Source organism: Colletotrichum acutatum (assembly GCF_030867785.1).
Source record: "Colletotrichum acutatum strain CBS 112980 chromosome Unknown BDZ83scaffold_39, whole genome shotgun sequence".
NCBI lineage: Eukaryota > Fungi > Ascomycota > Sordariomycetes > Glomerellales > Glomerellaceae > Colletotrichum > Colletotrichum acutatum.
The window spans coordinates 44,409-59,473 of NW_026849033.1; the positions used below are offsets into that span (position 1 = coordinate 44,409).

At 51.6% G+C, this 15,065-nt stretch overlaps 5 protein-coding genes and 1 non-coding gene across 6 annotated transcripts; 2 read left to right on the forward strand and 4 right to left on the reverse strand.

Annotated features, from left to right (window-relative positions):
* Positions 1-802: 802 nt before the first annotated feature.
* On the forward strand, positions 803-1,354 carry BDZ83DRAFT_651069 (uncharacterized protein; the record flags this gene model as incomplete). The annotated part of the gene is made up of 1 exon (XM_060510423.1): positions 803-1,354. One exon carries the CDS (start codon positions 803-805, stop codon positions 1,352-1,354), a length of 552 nt encoding a protein of 183 aa, XP_060365696.1.
* A 522-nt stretch (positions 1,355-1,876) lies between these two features.
* BDZ83DRAFT_576114 (uncharacterized protein) lies at positions 1,877-2,677 on the reverse strand (the record flags this gene model as incomplete). Its single annotated transcript, XM_060504893.1, has 1 exon — positions 1,877-2,677. The coding sequence occupies one exon, from the start codon at positions 2,675-2,677 to the stop codon at positions 1,877-1,879; it is 801 nt and encodes a 266-aa protein (XP_060365697.1).
* An 887-nt stretch (positions 2,678-3,564) lies between these two features.
* BDZ83DRAFT_651071 (uncharacterized protein) lies at positions 3,565-6,026 on the forward strand (the record flags this gene model as incomplete). Its single annotated transcript, XM_060510424.1, has 4 exons — positions 3,565-3,569; positions 3,886-4,546; positions 4,914-5,092; positions 5,531-6,026. The coding sequence occupies 4 exons, from the start codon at positions 3,565-3,567 to the stop codon at positions 6,024-6,026; spliced, it is 1,341 nt and encodes a 446-aa protein (XP_060365698.1).
* A 689-nt stretch (positions 6,027-6,715) lies between these two features.
* On the reverse strand, positions 6,716-8,209 carry BDZ83DRAFT_618753 (uncharacterized protein). The gene has a single exon (XM_060508086.1). It carries the CDS (start codon positions 7,775-7,777, stop codon positions 7,076-7,078), a length of 702 nt encoding a protein of 233 aa, XP_060365699.1. The 5' UTR covers positions 7,778-8,209; the 3' UTR covers positions 6,716-7,075.
* Positions 8,210-12,148: 3,939 nt separating this feature from the next.
* Positions 12,149-12,247, reverse strand: BDZ83DRAFT_t132. Its single transcript has one exon. It is a non-coding gene; the product is annotated as a tRNA-Leu (tRNA).
* A 1,194-nt stretch (positions 12,248-13,441) lies between these two features.
* BDZ83DRAFT_651073 (S-adenosylmethionine synthetase) lies at positions 13,442-14,772 on the reverse strand (the record flags this gene model as incomplete). Its single annotated transcript, XM_060510425.1, has 3 exons — positions 13,442-13,903; positions 13,957-14,622; positions 14,695-14,772. 3 exons carry the CDS (start codon positions 14,770-14,772, stop codon positions 13,442-13,444), a joined length of 1,206 nt encoding a protein of 401 aa, XP_060365700.1.
* Between the last annotated feature and the right edge of the window lie 293 nt (positions 14,773-15,065).

Consider the following 15,065-nt stretch of genomic DNA (forward strand, 5'->3'; position numbering starts at 1 on the left):
AGGTTGATCAAGATCTGATGCTTGGAATTAGTCGAGTCAAAACAAGAGACGATTTTGGCCTCCAACGGGACGGACGGGAAATAGCGTTTAGGTTCCGCAGAATGCACGTCCTTTGGCTTACTCCCGGTGCCCGGGTGGATTGCAGCAGGCAGGGCAGCCTATGATATCTTTGCCCGTATTAATCCCTGAAGCAGTCAGATCCTCCAAGTGAATCCTAAATTTTCGTATACGTGGACGTAAGCGACCTCGCTTCAGTAGCAAACCCACCTTCCTCCTTCAACGACCTCATTCATGATTGCAGAAAGGACTTTGGTCTTTGCTGTGCCTCAAGTTATGTCCTTTCTTTCTGCTCGACGGCTCGGTGGATGAGAGAGCCATTCGCTTTCCAACTCCCTCACGCCGTACTCCTCTGCTCGAGATACACTCCTTGAACTATCATGGAGTAAGAAACTATCAGATCTCAGCTTTAAATCTCCACAGCTAAACCCAACTTGGGCGTCTCACCCGTCCCGCTCGTGTTCGTGGCATGATGGCATCAGATTCGGGCGGCAGGCCCTGGTCGAGCTTTGAGGCACCACGATGAAGTCTGCAATACCCGCCCTTCTGCCTATTCTCGCCAAGACCTCGTGGAGGGGCAAAGGGCTGAAATGCATGGCTAGACTCATGAGTTCGGTCCCTAGTTGGTCTGCATTCGTGTATAAATAATCATTTGCCTCTCGTGAGCTCTTGACTAATGCCCCCTTCACTCTTCCTCGTGATAATCCTTCCTCAACACCTCAGCTTCTTCTCAACTACCCTCAAAATGATCAACCTTCCCTCCATCGCCGTAGGCCTCGCCGTCGCTGCTACGGCGGCTGCCGCAGCCGACGTTCCAACGCTCAATAGCTGGCCTCAATACAATCATGGCGGCTGGTACAACCACACCGACGGCGACGTCACCACCTACGGCGCCCCCGAAATCACCTCTCTCGAAGGCACGCCCTACGCTAGATTCTCCTTCCTCTTCAACAGCGCCGACCCCCCCTACGCCGGCCTCTACGTTCAGTCCTCGACCGAGGACTTCATCACCGACTACGAGGTGGAAGGCTACGGCTGGGGCAAACCCACCGTCACCGGCAAGGTATGCGGCGCCAAGGGCAACTTCACCTTTGTCCAGCTATTCGGCCCCGACGGTCTGCCCAATACAAAGGCTACCGACACCATGTTCCTCAACGTCTACGCTGCCAAGAACAATGCCTCGCGGGCCGTCATCAACGAGGTCTGGCCCGTCTGGGTTGGAGACGACATCTTCAACCCGGACAACACCTCTCCTTGCCCGGCTCCTGCCGCCAAGACTAAGAGGTGGTCTGCTTAGTCTGAACTGTTCGCTGCTGGAACACCAGGAGAACACTGGGGTCACAGTTAGAGAAGAGGCCAGGAAATAATTGAGGAAGACAGGCCAGGCAAGAGGTGGTGGTCAGGAAATAAGAGACAAGGACGGGTTTAATCGAGAGGCTGTTCACGCCATTAAGCCATATACACGAAAGTAATGAATATCTGATCAATACATAATAAGCATGAAGGCTTCTTCACGTCTTCTATTCTTCTTATAAGGCCCAATATAATATAAGGTAGTGAGGTTCTAGGCGAGTATCCAGCCTAATTTCTCTCAGTAGCAAACGCTGCTATTATTAACGCCTCTTTAAATTCCACACATTTTAATAACGGTCTCCAGACTACACCTCTTAACTAAAGCTTGTGAGAATCACTCAATTACTCCTTTACCGGAGTGATTAGGTCAATAGGCGTGTTGCTTTTGACGATAGTGAACGCGACTAACAAACGAGCATGAGACCAGCAAGCACGCAAACGAGCACACCTTGTCCGCATGAATATTTCAAGCGCGCCCTTCATCCTCGACCTCTCCCTGCTCTATCGCAACCATAATCGCCTTCGTCTCCTTAAGGCACTCCTCCTTTCGATACTCTTGCGAATTGGGCCAGCCGTGGCGCTGGTAAGCGTCCTGGAGCGCCGGGACAGGATTTCTCGTCATCGTGCTCTCCGAATCCAAGACCTCGTACTCGTTCCACGGCACCCAGCGCAGAAAGCGGTACTCGGCCTTGAGCACCTTGAAGAAGTCGGCGACAGACCAGGCGGCGCCGTCGGCACGCCACTCGGCGTCTTCCTCGTCGTCGCAGTAGTCGTACGGGTCATCCTCGATGCACCGGGGCCCATCGCGGAGCCGGCCAGGACACTCTGGCCAGTAGATGACGCCAAGCTCCGTGTCAATCAGGAAGGTATGGTGCTCGCTCATGGTCAGTCCGACGACGCTCTCGGGCACGTGCTCCGTGATGGCGGGGCCTTCGGTGATGGTGCGAAGCTCGTCGATGTCGCTGCCGCCCTCGCGTACCCAGGTGCCGGAGATGCGCCAGTCTATCCAACGGCCCCCCGGGGCGATTTCTGGTATCTCGCTATCGTCAAGATCTTGGCGGATGTACGGTAGGTGTGAAAGCAGGCTCAATACCTCCTCCGACTTGCCCAGGCCCTGTAGATCGGATGCCAACGTTGGCCACCCTCCTGGCGGCGGGTGCACGACAGCCGACTCGGGAAGGTACATTTTGGTCAGAAAGGCGTAGAAGTCGGTCACGGCGGCGACTGTGGCCTCCTCCGAGTACTCGACTTGGTCAAGCGTCCGCATCTCGTCTTCGTGTTGTGGTTAAAGACCTTAACAGTTTGCCCCGTTTTCAACTCGGCTTTCTTGAGTTCATGAGAAGGAATTGTATAAAATTGTACTTGCTTTCCAGGAGTTGAACCAAACGTATTTTGAGAAGAAATATGAAAAGCGAGGATGGGAAGACGGCAAACGGGCTAGACGAGAAGAAGGAGCTGTGCCGTACGTCTTAGATAAGCGGTCTTATTGTAACCTCAACTGCTAGGGGCGATCCTGATGATAATTTAGACCCCCGTCCTCGTTTTTCTTCCCCGGTCCGATCAACATGATCTTTCTACATTAAGTTCGTCATGATTTTATGGTCATGTTATTGAGGGTTGGCTAACCTTCCAAGAGCGCCTAACAACGAAGGGAAAGCTTCGCATCTAACCCACTGGCCATTCCGACTTACACACTTCGGAGGAATCCATGGTGTTCACCTAATTCCTCCTTCTTCCGTGCCATTTGCGCAACAGTACACCATAATTGACCCCGTTTCAGTATTATGGCCTCTCTGCCGACGTGCATACCGACATTAGTGCTTTTTTTTTGTGTTGGTTATGTGATAGTTCAGAATCTCGACGGTAGACCGCCACCCAGACAATTCAATCTCAAGGTCCCTTTGGACTTGAAGCCTATGTTTTGAGACTTTCCCAACGCGTGAATTACACGTGGGTTGTAGTGTGCGCCATTGTAAGGCGATATGAGAAGTACATGTGTCATATCAATTAGCCGTTACTCTCAACGTGAGAAAAGTGGCTGAGACCTCAGCCGCATTTCACTTATGGTGACCACAGCTGTCAAGCCAAAATGAAAAACCGCCAAGAAGTATTCACCATCAGCATGACCAATGTTGACCTGGCTTTTGAATTGCAATGTGGTATGGCATTTCGTCTGGATCTTCGCAGGAATGGCAAGGGACTTTCCCATTCCCACTCTGCAAATTCAGCTAATATTTAAGCTTGTTTTAGTGCAACGAAGAATGCGGCTGTTTAAACGGCTTGCCCAGCCTCCGCTGGGATGAGTCGTGCGGAAGTCAATAAGCTCTTTGTTCTGGCATTCTCAGTTGGTGCTGTCACACGTCACATACGACTCTTCAGATCTGTCCATCTCCTTCGGCAGCCAAGACAGATATCAGAATGCCGTGGATACCTGGAATATTGATGACGGCCTAATCTTGGTCGTCTTCGCCAAAGTTGCGGTGATGACGAAAAGGGCGACCGCTGTTTCTTCCGCGTATCTTCACTCAAGTTTCACGGAGGAGATCTTATTGTAACGGCCTCCGGAACTCCCAGTCATCCTGACGATATTATCCCTATTGGTGAAACTGAATGGGGTCGTTGGATTCCCCGAGGGCACCACCCGCAACCTTCGACAGCGTCTGAACCAACATTCACTTGGGGATCCGCACCGGTCGCCACATCTGGCAGTGCTATACCTGATGCCGGTTCAGCCTCTTTTGAAGGATCAGGTCCCCCTAGCACGACCAGATCACCTTCGATTGTGCTCGTAACAGCTGGTCTGCCCGGAACTCCTGGCAACCCACTATCAAACAGCTCTTCTGCGGGGAACTCCTCCAGTTTGCAGGCATCACGCAACTGTGACGCTCCAGTAGACACCAAGTACGGACTTCCAACAGCCTGTCTTGGTGAATACTTCGGCGAGGATCTCGATGATGACCTAGGGTACAACGATTTGAGCGCCGAGAGTATCAGATTCGTTCAGAAGATTGCCCCTCAGTTCATCCAGGAATCTATCCTAGAGGATTTCAAGTACGCCATTGATCCAGAGGACACCTTCTGGAAACAACGCTGGCATCTCCACGGGCGATCATTCTGGTCTTTCCTAGACGTCATCGTGAAGCCTCTCGAGGCAATTTACCACGCCACGCAACAACTTCTCTCAACCGGAGGTTCCATCAACAAAGATATCTCTTGGTAGCTCCCCGAATCCACGTCCGCGAACCCCGACGGAAAAAAGCTCACCGATCCCAAGACTAAGCAGGTCAAATCTCCGTGGGGCGATTCGATCCTCTGAAAGCGCTAGGTTCTCAGGAGGAGGACCCTGAAAAGACGGTTAACGGGATAAATGAACATTTTCTGCGTCGAATGCGGTGCGTCTGGTAACGCCAAAATCGCTGGTCGAGCCCGCTGGACTCTTCTTGGCGGATTTCTCAAGGGCGAAGTCTACATCAGGACGGATATCAACTTTGTTCTGAAGATAGGCATGCGCTCAAATCACATACAAGGAGGAGTTCTACAACGACTTGATCAACGTGGATTTACCTGGATTGTCTTATGGTGTTGTTACCATCGGGCCGCGTATCAACGTCGAATCACGCGTCGAGGTCGAAGCAGCGGCTAAGGGCAAACTACTGGTGGGAGCTGAAATGGGCCATCAAGGGTGTTGCTCAAGTTGCAGCTTCGATTGGACATTCTGGGGCGGGCAGCTTCCAGGGCGAATTTACCGAAACGGACGGCTGTACAGGCATCAGCACGCGAATTAGCTGTCGTAACAGATTAGAGTCTTGGGTTTGAAGGAGATAAATTTGTTGGATACCGGCGATCGTCCACTGACTCGTGAATGCATACCATGAGTTGCTTCCTCTACTATCCCTACCACTTCACGGGGTCCTCTGGGCTGACAACATTAGACTACCCTCTAACTTCACAAAGCGGCATAGTAGACGTCGACAAACTTCCGAGCCCAGAAAACCGGTTATTGACATCACACACAAATACAAGGGGGGCTCCTCTACCCTTTCTTATGAGCTTGAGTCCCTTCCGATTTCGGGCTACAATGATACCAACGGATACGAATATTCTCTATCATTCCTTGCAGCAACGGCAACTTATACGCAGACCTCACCGGCGGACCAGACAATGAACTATGCTCGGAGCTGTGGGCTCATCAAAATGACGCCCTCATCTACGACGGAGCTCAGCGATTGATGCACTACTATGGCACTACCATGGCAAAGCTCGGCGTTTCCAGGCTAAGAGTCGAAGCTGAGCTGCATGGCCCAACCGATAGTGTCGTTGTCGCGTGGGCTTCTTACTACGGTGGCCCCGGCCCTGAAGAGTACTACTTTGTTGCTGTTGACCCTCTTGGCGAGGTTTTCTATCCTGCGGTCTGCGACTATGTTGACGGGCAATCGCCAAAGCTTTTCCTGGTTCGTGACCCAGTTGAGGGGATCGAGACACTCGAGAGTCCTGATCTCATGTACACCGTTACTGGTGGCCGGGTTAGTGATTGCTTTGCCTTGGTATTGATGCAGGGTGCCCATGAGGCCAAGAGCTACCTCAACTTGAGTAATTCTCTCAACAGCCGGGGCTGATTTGATTGGTTCCTAAATTCAGTATTCGGAACTCTCCTATGTTGATGCTCTTCTCGAGGGTTGCGCCGTTAGGCTGGAATTATACAACAATTCACGGGAATAACCTTTGGCGAAGCAATTCATTGTCAGAATGTGACATTGCTTATGTACTGTCCTATCATGCCGGTACCCAGATGGATGAGCTCACTCATACAGTTGCTAGCAGTTACTGACTCGCCAGTCTGCAGTCAGGTTTATGCAGTGTTGTAGAACTATGGGGTCAATGACCTTGCGTCGCTGAACCCTCCGTCCGCGGCCACATTTCCTAAATCAGGCAATGCGTAATGTTTGTGTAACGATGTAGAGTAAATGACGGGGAAGACAAGGAGCGCGGCTTGGCTCCCCCGGCGCGCTAGGACCTGGTGCCAGACAGTCGGAACAACCACCCCTTAAACGTAGCAAACAGGTGGTGTGGATACGGCAAACGTCTAAGAAGTGTGGTGGATGTACGGAGATGAGGAAAGAAGAGGATAGACGTCAAGATTTTGGTACCCTGGACCTTTATCACATGCCGGCTTGCTCAAACCTCGATACTCGGGACTCCGATCTCACAGATCAACGGGGAAGTTAAAAGACCTTGTCATTCAGATGAAGAAAGCAGTTATGTGCTAAAGAATACATTAGGGATGATTTTGCAATTGTGAATATAAGTTGGCTCAGTACAAACGTTGGATTTTCATTACAGCGAGCTGACTGTGATCGAGTTTTCGACCTCATCTAGATCGATCTAGATGGCTCCCTCTAGTCCCGCCCATACCTCGGCACTATGATATTTACTCAATCCTAGTGTCCCATATGTTTTGCGAGATCCTTGTAGCTTTGCGCCGCCGTTCCACCAAACAGCGACGCATAGTGACACTATGGCGAGCACCATTGAGGTCCCCTGACGATCAACGGCCTCAGCGTGGCATGACTCTGCGTTCCCTCGTTCTATCAATGCCGCCAGAGCTGGAATACCGAGGTTCATAAATTATCGCTCGAAAAAACTCCAGAGACCAACCGATAAAGACTCACTCCTCACTCCGAGCACGCTTATACACTGGGTGCTCAGGTGCATCCAGCTCTGAGGCCGGCCTCCTCCGATTCGGCAATGAAGGAGATGTCGCGGAATCGGTAGGCTCTCTCCGGGGTTGTCGGTGAGGTGGTTTCTTTTGAGTATGCGTCCCACGACGAAGAAACTCTGTGATGACTGCTTCCGTGCCAATGACATTTGACGATCCCCTCACAGTGATGCCTGCATCAACTTCCAGCTTCAATGGTCTTGGCCGCCCATTTTCGTCTATCAAGGGACACCCGACTGTCCAATCTCTTTCATAAATGGCATCGACTATCGCTTTCGCAATGGAGTTGGCCTGTACTGCAGGCGAATAGGGTAGGGCGATGAGGTTGCTATCGCTAGCCACGTCGATTCGTGTTGAGATACGCAGGGAAATGGGCGATGGCTCTTCTTCTTCCTCTTCCTCGTCGACATCTAAGATCGAATCTTGCGGAAGACGAGAGGCCCGTTGACTATATTGGCTGTCATTTGTAACATCCCGCCTCACGAAGTGGGATGCGACGCTGCTGAAGACCATCGGTTGTGCCTGCGGAGAGTATGCTGGAGGCTGAGGCTGTCTCCAGGGACCATTATCCTTGGGTATTGTCAGAGCATGAAGGCCTGACAGTAGAGTGAGTTGTTGGGTCTGGATGCTTTCGGTGGCTGAAGCCATCATCGGCTATGGCAATGCGTAGAGAAGAAGTAGTGATGAGGTAAGGCCACGCAGCAGTGTCGTCAAAGTCCCGAGTTTTGGCAAGTTGACAGAGACGCCTTTAGCTCGTTTTATCTTTCGCCTTTCCTCTCGAAATTAAGATATGAAGTGAAACAAGATGCAATGCGTATGTGAGATGAGAAGAAGTAGTAGTAGTAGTAGTCGATATATAACTACTTCCTTGGGCATATGACAACACACTCAAGGTAAGACCAGGTTTCTTTAGCGGAGATGTGACAGAAAGACGCCGGACGTGGGAAGTAACATTGAAAGTCAGCTTTCCCTGTTCAGTTGGTAGAACGGAACGTTCAAGTGGGCAGTGGCTCCCCCGTTCTGGTGGGTAGGCCGAAGAAAACACCAGGCAAGCACAATGGGCCCCGTTCCATCACTCATCAACGAGCCATCATCTCTCACTTTTTGCTATCCAGCTCCACCTTGGACATTCTTTCACAGACACACGGTGTAAGCGCAGAAGCAAGATCCTAACCACCACTATCCACTGTGAGCTTGTTTGAGCTCCCAGAGTAGGATGAGTTGGGCCGGCTGCCCTCAAGTCTCCGTTTAACCCAGGCCTGCTTCTCTTGCTCGGACCACACCTTTGTGGTCACCGGTAGCGAAACAAGACCCAACCATTCGGCGCCAGAACAAGGATGTGGCGGATCCCGACGATGCTTGTTGCGCCAAAAACACGCCGATCGAAGGAAAAAATTAACCCAGATATATCCCCAAGAGAGCAATTGCCCACATGGCGAGGGACATGCCCTCATGCCTGAACAGGGCAAGGCGGAAGATGTCCGGTCCTCTCTACGACAATTGCCAATGTGAGCAGCCCTCCCCTGTCTCCGGCGCATCGAAAAGCCGGCCAACACTAAAGGAAAGTTTGACACTTCACACCGCTGAATGGCGTTACCAGTTTATTGTTCTCCCCGGAAAGCTGCATTGCTGATGGGCGTAGACTAAGGGGGGGTGCGGAAGCCGGAGGGGCCACACGGAGCATCGACCCACTTTACGGAACGCCTCTTCCCATTGTGGTGGCACGGTGGAGCCCCCCGATTGACATTGTTCTCGGATGTGTGTGGGGCAACGTTGCTATTGTCTAACGCCTTCGGCCCCTTCGCTTCGCAACCACACCTGCCGGCCGAGGGATCGCACCGCCCGTCGTACCCCAGCGGCAACCCGTCCCGAAGCAGTTGGATCGAGTCTCGGATCTCCCAGCCATGAACCACTCCTTCGGTTCTTCCCACCCCTCCCCCCGATGCATTTTGCCCTTCCCGAATTTCCTCGAGCAAGATGAAGAGATCCCCTTTCACCCATCCCGTTAAATCACACAGCCCCTGCCAGGCCACTAACTCCGGCACCGGCCATTGTTGGCGTTGTTGGAACTGATCTGATTATGAGCTGTTGGAACGACTTGTGACTTATTCCGGCGTGCATCGATATTTGCAAAAGGCGAAGTTGGTCGACTGCGGCTGATACTGGACAAGAGCTTCAGAGGCTTGCACCATTCCTCTCGGCATGCTGTCTTCCATGGTGCCGGGATCTTTTAATAATGAAGCTCCTCGAGGTGAATCTTGGCTGGCGGTGCTCCTTGACATTGCCAATCACCTTCCACGTCGACGGATAGGCAGGCGACTCGATACAATATCCCCTGTCCTCCAGGAGGCTGGCAGCGAGTCGCAAAGCAATGCCATGGCAGAAATAGTGAACTTTGACGAGTCCGAATTTTCTGTCCAGGGTAGCGCGGAATTAGACCGGCCTTACAGGTCCCTGTTGTCTTCGTTCGCTCGCTTCAATCAGCAGAGCAGGGTGGGTGTGGCACATCGTACCCTGTGCTGCCATCCATTCCAATTCCCAACGCTTCTACACTCGGCCGTAAGGAAGACCAAATCCCTACGGTGTTTGAAAGATGTTTGCCAAATCGCCATAGAATGATATTCGTCATTCCATCACGAGCATGTTGGCTTGTGGTGACACAACGTAGCATGCCTGCTGCATCTGCATGCCAATCATGTTCATTAGACTTCTCGCAAATTAACATGCGATAAGCTACTCTAGCTTCAAGCTCGTTCACGATATTAAATACATATTCTAGAATGATTTCAAAGGACTGACGGACCCAATCACGAACTCACTTATACCGGGTCAACAACCAACGTAGTTATCCACCAGCCACCGGGCTCTTCAAGCAACGTACCACGTTTGATCTTCCCAAATCTGATCGCCGATTCTAAGTCCATTATCCCATCTTTGCCGGCTTCTCGTAGACCGGTATACGCCTCGTCACTTGGCTCGGTGTGATCAAGTTATCACTTCACAGCTCTGGTCCCATGACGAGAAGCCATCAGGTGCCGACTCATGAAACGCCAACATACCTGCACGTAACGTGGCGATCACGAACTAGTTCCAACTGCACATCTCTGATGCCGCTCGACTTACTCGGCATAGTGCCGACCAACCCACCAAAAAAGCAATGGCAAGTTCCCAAACATGATCCAGCTTGGTTTGCTTGGCGGAGCTAGGCTACTACTGTAATCGCGGACAAGCGCACATGTTCATGAGAAGAGTGTCGCCTTGACGCTGTTGCCTTTCTTTCTCCCGCTGAGCCGCCAAACCCACAGATATGTCGGTTGCTACTACAGTAGATTGACATTAATTAGCCCACGAAGCAACATTAACAACAGTAGCAACCTCAATGTGCTGGCGCGGATCCGCTTGCGGTATTCGGGATATCCACTGTGAAAGCCGAAAATGTTTCGAGGTAACTTTCTACAAACAGGCCATCTCCCCAATGCGCATCGGCCGTAGAAATCGTCTGGCTCATAGCGTACAACGCATACGCAAATCATCATTGAGACGGAGCTGGTTCCCCTCGTCTCTGGTTGGTTACCATTGGCATGGTTTGGCCTAATCTTCCCACGTCAAGCCCAAAACCTACGTTCCCCCCATCCCCCCATCCCACCACTAGCCCCTTCTCTTCTCTTTCTCTCTCCCTCTCTCACCCTCGTTTCCCCATTTGCTCGAACCACTTCCCATGCTTCACTCTAGATGAAGATCTCATCGCAACGCATGCTACTACGTGTGTGTCACGAACCTCACAGGAGCAAGCCCACCTAGTCAATTGTAGAAGGAAACGACAAGAGAGACAAGATCGAGTGGTTTGGGGTTTGGGGTTACACACGGGATCCCATCGTACTGCAAATTTAGTCGATATGACTGTCCCAAACAGGAAGCGTAAAAGGAAAGAATTCCGCCCAGCCAAGTCGAAGTCTGTTTCAGCCCTATTGTCGCGAACTTTTGTGTAACGTGTTCGTATGAGGTAACTACAGGAGCTCCAGATACTTCAGATGTCAGCTGATGGCAGCCCGCTACCATACAGTCAACGGCGCAAGTGAAAACTGAATTGTTGCTTAGGTTGATCACTTACCCACATCGGCAATCCCAAATGGAACTCATGAAGAGAAACTATGGGACTGCCAGAGTTGCCTCTTTGCGCTTTGTGAAGCTGGAAAACCCCCTTTTCTTTCAGACTCACCGCACCTTACGCAACGCAAACACCCCCCGGAGAGTCGTCAACTTCAGGAAGAGACACCGGGCCGCAATCTTGATACTGAACAGTGCTCCCGAACTTCACGGACCGCGACGGGGCCCGAGGAAGTATTCATCGATCGGAAGACTTTCCGCATTTCCCGTGGTTCCCGTGTTTGCGGCCCGAAGTTTCTGTGTGACGGTCTCCGGAGGTGGGGGTCTATTCAAGTCTTTATTTAGATCCTTGGGTGGGGGGGTTTAGCTAATACGATATGTTTGTTGGGAGGAAAGGGAGACAGATGATATTAAAATAGGGATTTCTCGTACGCCTATCAAGATACTGGGGAAAGTGACACAAGGAGGATTTTGAGTCTTTGTACTTGGTCGCAGAATATCACGCCTAGGCGCAAAAGGGCGGCTGGATCTCGACGAGGGCCACAAACATTTGAACTGAGATATTGGCTAATATCTCTTTGTCTCGTTGAAATTGTAAGTGTAGGAAAAGGATAAGTACTCCTCCCAAGGAGTATGGAACTACCTCAGAAACGACAACTTAGATAACAAGCCATTAGCAGTTTTCATAACATAGTTATCTATACTTGAAAATGGATCGCTTGGTCATTGGGACGAAGTGGCTCCGTTGTCAAAATTCAGAAGACATAGCTAGCTACAAAACACGCCAAACTCCCCAGCAGTCTCTCACTGATCAAGATTTCAGTACATCCAAGGCACACACGAGACCATCACGAAATAAAAATATGAAATTCCACTCATCTTCATACAGATATAGGAACCCAAAAACACAAAAATTGAAAGGGACGAGACTCGAACTCGCGCGGGTTGCCCCACCAGGAAACAGATGTTAAGCTGACCTTAACCTGGCGCCATAACCAACTCGGCCACCCTTCCGTACAGATCGCCCAGCTACGGTGGATTGCTCCACAGAGCCCGGTGGACATGTGTGACAGTACCGACGAGAAAGGGTTATATGAAGGGTCCAATCTTCGTGAGGGCGACGACATTGTGTGTTTGACTCTCATGGCATTTGACACAGCGAAACTTTTTGCCCGTTCTTTTGTGACATGTCAATTTGGCGGCACTCCCACCGGCGGAAACTCTGTCGAAAAGGTATACTCCGAATTAGACTTTCCGTCTTGCATGCTGAAAGCCTGACTTTGAGTCTCTGGACCAAAGTCACTTTCCCCTCCTTATCCGAGGATGTAGACAGTCAGTTGCGGGCGGGCAGTGTGGTAGTCTATCGACCGACATATGGCGTGCGCTCCGCTTCATGCCGTTGAGAAACATGTCTGGGATTTGCCTGCCTGTGTTGAGTCTAGGCTCCTTCTAGAACTGCAAGGGAACGTGCTGAGACACGTCGTGGAATCCAGGCGGTGAAGCTGGTAGAAGTGCTAGCCGTTCCTGGTCCATATCATTGGTTCACAATTGCACGTCTCAAAACGTCAAGTTCGTGAGATCCTCGTCTCTATTACCAGTAGCCAAATGGTCTACCTATCTACAAACCATGAGCCCTCTCCAAGCTCACATCATCCACCATGCCCAGAGATAAAAACCTCTGAGGCCTATCTCCCCCGGCTATTCGCCTCTGCCACCCTCAACCGCGCAAGAGATGGTCGGCTAGAAAACCAGGAAAGAAAAGATGTTGAAGTTCTTTTGTTTCCCCGTTAACGCCGTTGTAGATGCTTTGTTCCCCTTTCGAACAATCCGAAGGGTATCTTCTCATAATGCATTGCTCTTTTTGTGACTTTGGAAAAAAGAAAACGAAAAAAATCGCTTCAGGATTTGTTCCTGTGTAACCCGCTTTGTGTCTTTGTTGAAAGACGCCACCGCTCCCTTGTTCCGATTGTTTTTAACACCGTTTGACATAATATGAAAAAACGATCCTACCAAAAAGACCACGCCCTCGTGTCTTGATGTTGTTGTTGCTGCCTTTACCCGAAAAGGCTGGAAACCGGGATTCGTTGAGAACCGTACGCCATGTTTGAGTGCCTGTCCGCATGAATATCAAAATTATTATAAACGTCTAGGTCGTTGCAATGCAGGAAGCTTGTTGAAGAAATCCTGCTCGGTCCAGTACTAATTGACTTAGAACTTGAGAGTCTTGGGCTGCTCCCAGGTGAAGGTCTGGTTGGTACCGAAGTGACCGTTCTTGGCGGTCTGGAGGTAGATGGGACGGTCCAGGCTGAGCTCGCGGACAATGACACCGGGGCGGAGGTCAAAGTTGTCGCGGATGATCTTGACGAGATCATCGGAGGTCTTGTCGGAGGTGCCGTAGGTGTCGACGTAGATGGAAAGGGGCTCGGCGACACCAATGGCGTATGAGAGCTGGACAAGGGCACGGCGGGCAAGGCCGGCGTTGACCAGGGACTTGGCGATCCAGCGACCGACGTAGGCAGCGGAACGATCGACCTTGGAGAAATCCTTGCCGGAGAAGGCACCACCACCGTGAGCACCCCAGCCACCGTAGGTGTCGACAATGATCTTGCGACCGGTCAAACCGGCGTCACCCTGGGGGCCACCGATGATGAAGAGGCCAGAGGGTTGGATCTGAGAAATGTTAGTCGAGAAGTCAGAGAGTAGCGCAATGGAGTTGAACTCACGTGGTAGACGGTCTTGTCGTCAAGGTACTTCTCAGGGATGACCTTCTTGATGATCTTCTCCTTGATCTCCTTGCGGAGCTGCTCGGTGGTGATGTCCTCAGCGTGCTGGGCAGAGACGACAATGGTGTCGACGCGCAGGGGAACAACGGCACCGTTGTCGTGCTTGTACTCGATGGTGACCTGGGTCTTGGTGTCGGGGCGGAGCCAGGGGAGGGTGCCGTCACGGCGGGCAGCGGACATGGCAGCGTTGAGCTTGTGGGCGAAGAGAAGGGTGAGGGGGAAGAGCTCAGGGGTCTCGTCGGTGGCGTATCCGAACATGATACCCTGGTCACCGGCACCGAGCTGCTCGAGGGCCTTCTCGTAGTGGAGACCCTGGGCGATATCGGGGGACTGCTGCTCAATAGCGACGAGCAGGTTGAGGGTCTTGTAGTCGAAACCCTTGGCGGAGTCATCGTAGCCGATGTCCTTGACGGCGTCACGGACAACCTTCTGGTAGTCGAGCTTGGCCTTGGTGGTGATCTCACCGAAGACCATGATCATACCGGTCTTGGTGGCGGTCTCGCAAGCGACCTTGGAGAGGGGGTCCTCTCTCAGGCAGGCGTCAAGGATGGCATCGGAGACCTGATCGGCGATCTTGTCGGGGTGACCCTCACCAACAGACTCGGACTATCTCGGGAGTTAGCATGGGTGTTCGGCCTGAGGGGTGTCGGCAATTAGCGACCAAAAGGATTTGCTTACGGTGAAGAGGAAGTTGCCCTCATTGTAGTGCTTGCGGCTGGCAATGCCGTTGCCGTTGACACCGTTGGTAGCAGACATCTTAGATAGATGTGTGTGGGAAGTGTGTATTGTGAAAAGATGTGAAGAGAAAAAAAGTTTTGAGGAGCTCGGTGCGGTGAAAAAATACCGACGCGGGGTTCCGAGGGGCTATGAAGACAGCAACGGGTAAAAGCTACTTCTGGATTCAATGGGTCAGCCGTTTGTCCTCTTTTCTCTGGGTCTGCGTGGAGGGGAGGGAAGCTCAACGCGAAGTCAATTGCATACCTTTTGAGATGGAGAAGGGACACGGAGGAAGGCGAGGTTTGTGGATGTAGAAGGAGGAAAGAGTGCGA